Consider the following 5,653-nt stretch of genomic DNA (forward strand, 5'->3'; position numbering starts at 1 on the left):
GATGTTGGCTGTAGGTTTGTCATAAATGGCTTGTGTCATTTTTAGGTAAGCCCCATCTATGCCTATTTTGTTAAGCATTCTTATCATAAAAGGGTGTTGAATATTGTCAAATGCTTTTTCTGCATCTATTGAGAGAATCATGTGGTTTTTGTTTTTGCTTCTGTTTATGCGGTGAATTATGTTTATAGATTTGCGTATGTTGAACCATCCCTGCATCTCTGGAATGAAGCCCAAGCTCTCTTTTTTTATAAAATCAATCAGCAACTCTCAGAGTAACCATTTCTTTTTCTCCTCCCCTTTTTATTTCTTACAGCCTGCTTATCTCATGTCAGCTTTGCCACTAACCTTAGGAAAGCATGTGGAGGAAGGACCTGCTTTTAGATAGCGAAGATAATTGAATGCTTAGGATACCCTGGCAGTGTGCCCTTAATTATGAATCAGCACCTTAGCATTTAAGCATATAGGTTATATTCCTATGGAAGAGAGCTATTCATTGACTTTTCTGCCGTCTTTATGGCCAAGAGAAAAATAGAGGTTATATGGGTCAAAGTGTTTTTCTCTCTCTGTCTCTAGAGACCTTCCACAATGAAGAATATGTTTTGCAAACCTCATTAAAGATAGATCTCCTCTTTGGGTTCCCCTAAGACCAGGGAGGGTATAATATTTTAGACTTAAATCCCAAAACTTCACAGTCCTTATTTCAGGATATTGATTTAAAAAAAGATGACTTTGTTAATGTGGTAAAGTCGTATCATGAAGGATGATAAAATTTTAGTTATACTCATAGGAATTTAATTCATCGTATATTTACATATATTGAGCTCTCGTGCACAAGAAGCTTGCTACATTAGGTTTTACAAATGGTACAAAGATGTGTCAAAGCATAGTAAGTCCTTGTGATCAAGTTTATAATCGCCATGACATGTGATGGGGGGGCAAGACAAATACATTAATAATTATAATACAAGATAGAATAAATATGCTAGAAATGAAGCCAAAATGTTACAGCCAGGGTTCTTCTCCTATTTTGTTTTTAGGTCCTCCAAGCCAGGCCATGTGGGCTTTGGGGGATAAGATTGCATCTTCTATAGTGGCTCAAACTGCTGGTATCCCAACTCTTCCCTGGAGCGGTAGTGGTAAGAAGTTATTTCTTGTTTGTATCTTGAAGTGCAGAAAAGCTCAGTAGGATATTCAGGACCGTGGCTTAGGGGTTAATTTTGTTTAAAATGTTTTGGGATATTTGGCAAGAAATGGAATCTTGGTTGATTAACGGTACCTTGTATCTCTTGGCATAATTAATAGACCTGTGATTTTTACCATGTCTTGGGGTTATAAATTAGTGTCAGATGTACAGATGCTAAACTGTGATCTGGAGTGATCTTGGGACTTAATTTGGAGAAACTCTGGGAAAATACATATGGTTCTGTGGATTCAGATCTATTCTGGGTAGACCAGAATATTTCTCAGAGGTGATCTTCCTTGGTGGAATTCGGCTTTTGGACCTGCCTGGGAGGTAGTCTGGATCACTAAGAAGAAGGTAAAACCCACTTACTCAAATACTCACCTGCCAGTGTTTTCTTGATGTCAGCCCACAATCTGTTGATGATTTGCTTTGCCTGTTTAATACCATTCGACCTCAGTTGCCCTTGATTGAGAGAATGAGGTCAGTTATCAGCCTTTCCTCCAGGCACACAGAAGGATGAAAATTTTCAAGAAATGATTTTTTCTTGACAAATCCTTTAAAGCGTGCTATGTGCATTATTATAGCTGATACCAATATGAACTTCCTTTTTTTTTTTTTTTTTTTGAGACAGAGTCTCACTGTGTTGCCCAGGCTAGAGTGCCGTGGTGTCATCCTAGCTCACAGCAACTCCTGGGCTCAAGCGAACCTACTGCCTCAGCCTCCCGAGTAGCTGGGACTACAGGCATGTGCCACCATGCCCGGCTAGTTTTTTTCTATATATTTTTAGTTGTCCAATTAATTTCTTTCTATTTTTAGTAGAGACGGGGTCTCGCTCTTGCTCAGGCTGGTTTCGAACTCCTGAGCTCAAACAATCCACCCGCCTCGGCCTCCCAGAGAGCTAGGATTACAGGCATGAGCCACTGCGCCCGGCTCCTTTTTTTTTTTTTTAATACTCAAACACCGGGAGCAGACATATACTAAAATCTCTTTTAAAATGAGAATGACAATTGTCTTGAGGCCGAACAGATTTGAACCCTTGTTACTCTGGCTCTCTGGGGGATGCAATATCCTCCCCAGACCTGGTTGGGTCAAATAGTTTAAAATAAAAGGTTTAATTTGTTCTTGTTTGAATGGAGAGGCTATAGTGTTCCCCTTGTGGCCAAGTACAGGGACATTCAGGAAGCAGGGAATCATGACTCTGCTGAGGCCAATAAAACCACCATTTCCATTTCCAAGGGCTCATAAAGATTGAATTATTTCCCAGACCTCTGGCCCTAGAGCAGGCTTGAACACACGAATCGAAGGCATTTTGCCTGCTGAGTTGCTATGAGAAATCTGCCATGCTTTTTTTTTTTTTTGGTCTTTTATGTCCTTGTACTTTTATAAGTTGCTCCCTGTTAGCTCTCCTGGCTTTTTCCAGCATAAGAACCCATGTTGCCAGGTCATACTACGGCTAAATCCTGTTAACCCAAAGGACTAAGCAGGGTGTTAACATCCTTCTTTCTTCTGTCTACTCTCAATTTTGGATAATATGATAGGCTTTTAAAGAAGATAGAGTGGAAAGTCAACACGAGCAGAAGCTCTTGTCACTGCTCTAAGTCACTGTTGTCTGTTGCAGGTCTTCGTGTGGACTGGCAGGAAAATGATTTTTCAAAACGTATCTTAAATGTTCCTCAGGAACTATATGAAAAAGGTTATGTGAAAGATGTGGACGATGGGCTGAAGGTAGGTTATTAACTCCTGGGAGTGAGATGCCTTTCAAGCAACCAATTATAGTCACGAACGTAGGGAATTTGGATCCTGGTTCGTGATATATATCCATAATGGCTTTAGGGTTGTAAGATCAGAAGGTATAGTTTAAAAAGTATAGAGTGAGGAAGTGACTTTATTTTTTTTTATATTTATATTTTCATTTATTTTTTATTTTTTGTAGAGTCAGGTTGTCACTGTGTTGCCCATCCTGGCCTCAAGTGATCCTCCCGCCTCAGCCTTCCAAAGTGATGGGATTACAGGTGTGAGCCACTGTGCCATGCCAGGAAGTGACTTTAAATTTAAACAATTTAAATTCGTTTTGAAGCAGGCTGCTTATCCAGACAGAACATTTCTTAGGTGATAATTAGAGTTTTGAGGATGTGCTGATGCTCCCTCTCTGTACCCCCTGTTGGTATGTGAGAGGGGGCCAGCAAACAACACACTTTTCCGCTGCTTGAGTTCGGAACCAAGAAGCCCAGGCAGGTAGCTTTATTACAAATAGAGGTGTTGGTGAAAATGGCTTAAGTGTGTAGCAGCAATCCGATTTGTAAACTGAACACCAACATTGAAACAATCACCACAGACTTCCTTCTGCAGAGAGAGAACTTCTACCATTCGACTTACTGTATGGCTAAGCGCTGACGAAGAACATATGTTCTGTGCAGTGGGCTGATCCCAAAGGGGAAGAGGCCGAGCTTTGTGTGCTCTGTTCCTCCTTCCAAATTGACCAATTGTATAATTTATTTTTTCCCTTGGGAAGGAGTGGGGGAGTGAGCTGAAATAGGCTGAAAGTGTTACATTAATTATTGTCCATCCATGTAAAAACATGCAACTAGGCAAAAGGTGATCCTTCCCTCAGCATTTTAACTTTTCTTTTCTTAAAGTTCTCTCCAGTTTGTTCCCTTTTCACTTTTTAACTAGTTGGTAGTGTCAGTTATGTCTCCAGGTAGATGATAAAATAGGCTATTTTAGAAAAATACACTGCTTGAGTTTTATTAGTATGTTATAAATTCAAGAGGAATGCAGAATCTTCAACTAATTTTGCCATATTGTTTGCATTTCAAGTTAAGCATCATGTAATCTCCTTAATAAGAAGAATTAATATTTCTAATTGAATTGAAAATGCTTTATTCTATTTGCTATAATTCACAAAAGAGGAGAAGCCCTTTGTAAGGAACTAGCTATTTTGCTTATTAACTAAAAGTCTTTTTTTTCCTGGTTACATTTATAAAAAGAATTTTCTGGTAGAAAGGCAGAGATGATGATAAAACCACCCATAAACCACCATCCAGAGATAATGTCCATTAACATATTCATGTATTTTTTCCAGCTTTTTTTTGATTCATAGATTCATATAATAATCTTTATTAATCGATTTCTATAATTATAATAACTATAAAATTAGGGTTTTAGTATAAATATTGTTTTGTAATCCTAGTACTTTTTTCTACTTAATATTATATATTTAAGCATTTTCCCTATGGAATTAAAATTCTTCTAAAATATTTTTAATGGGCAATCTTTGGCTAGAGTATTCATGTATTTTTTAAAGGCTCACCTTCTTACTCTCTTCCTGTGGGCTACCTATTTTTATAAGTCCTTTTCCATATTTGTGCTATCTATTTCTTTGATTACCTGTCACCCAGTGATTGAGTTCATCATACTAATTCTGTTGATATGAGCATAGAAAAGAACAGAATTAAGGGAACTTTAGAAGAGATCGGACTATGAATGTAAGATTTTCATCCCTAATCTACTAATGCAAATTAAAATTTGAAATGGCCTTTTTCCAATGACACATTTTAAAGAAATTCTTATAATGTAGCAAAACTAGCATATTTTGACAAAGAAATGACTTGGTTATTTTAAATGTTTAGTTAACTTTTCCCCAGTTTACTTTCTGCCTTAACAATATAGTTTAGATTATATTAAATTATGGAATATGTTAAACTATATTAAATTAATGATATTTTCTATTTATTACCTATAAAGCCTACCTAATTCCTTCTAATAATTGCATAGTATTCTATATAGTATATATCTTGATTTAACCAGCTGTATACTTGATGGTTATATGATTAATTTTGGAATCATCACCTGATCATTATATAGTACTGTAAATGTGAAAAGCACATTTGGAGCATGTGCTGACAATTAGTTTCCTGATGAATTTCGTTAATATTTTTAGATCTTGTTGTTTTTATCTTTTATCAAACCTTAAGAGAAAAAAAATTTGCAGATACTTGAGAGTTCTGATTTGATGAGTCTTATATGTGGTTGGGAGCTATACTGATATACTATCAGCTTATATTAAGTGAACTAATCTTTTAAAAAAAAATTTTGATTAATACATGGATAACTGCATACCATAAGGAAGAAATTCGAACAATACAGAAATATATGTAGTAAAAAGTGAAAGTTTGTATCTGTTCATCTTTCTTTTATAAATCACCACTGATATATAGTCTATACTTCATTTCTTTGTATTTACGTATGTGAATATATGAATGCATATATAATTTTACATAAACATAGACTTATTTTGTTTTTGACCTGTATGGGATTATCTTAGGTTGAATCATATGAAATGGCCAATATTCAACTTTTTTTTTTTTTTTTTTGAGACAGAATCTCACTCTGTTGCCCTGGCTAGAGTGAGTGCCGTGGCGTCATCCTAGCTCACAGCAACCTCACACTCCTGGGCTCAAGCAATCCTTC

At 36.5% G+C, this 5,653-nt stretch overlaps 1 protein-coding gene across 1 annotated transcript in view; it reads left to right on the forward strand.

The window, feature by feature from the left end:
- Positions 1 to 5,653, forward strand: part of ACACA (acetyl-CoA carboxylase alpha) — a 335,776-nt gene that overhangs the window by 124,284 nt on the left and 205,839 nt on the right. Inside the window, exons 8-9 of the mRNA XM_012648637.1 lie at positions 1,038 to 1,136; positions 2,802 to 2,908. Of these exons, the coding sequence (XP_012504091.1) occupies positions 1,038 to 1,136; positions 2,802 to 2,908 (206 nt within the window). The remainder of the gene's footprint in view (positions 1 to 1,037; positions 1,137 to 2,801; positions 2,909 to 5,653) is intronic.

The sequence above is a fragment of the Propithecus coquereli genome, unplaced genomic scaffold, assembly GCF_000956105.1.
Source record: "Propithecus coquereli isolate 6110/MARCELLA unplaced genomic scaffold, Pcoq_1.0 Scaffold291, whole genome shotgun sequence".
Classification (NCBI taxonomy): Eukaryota; Metazoa; Chordata; class Mammalia; order Primates; family Indriidae; genus Propithecus; species Propithecus coquereli.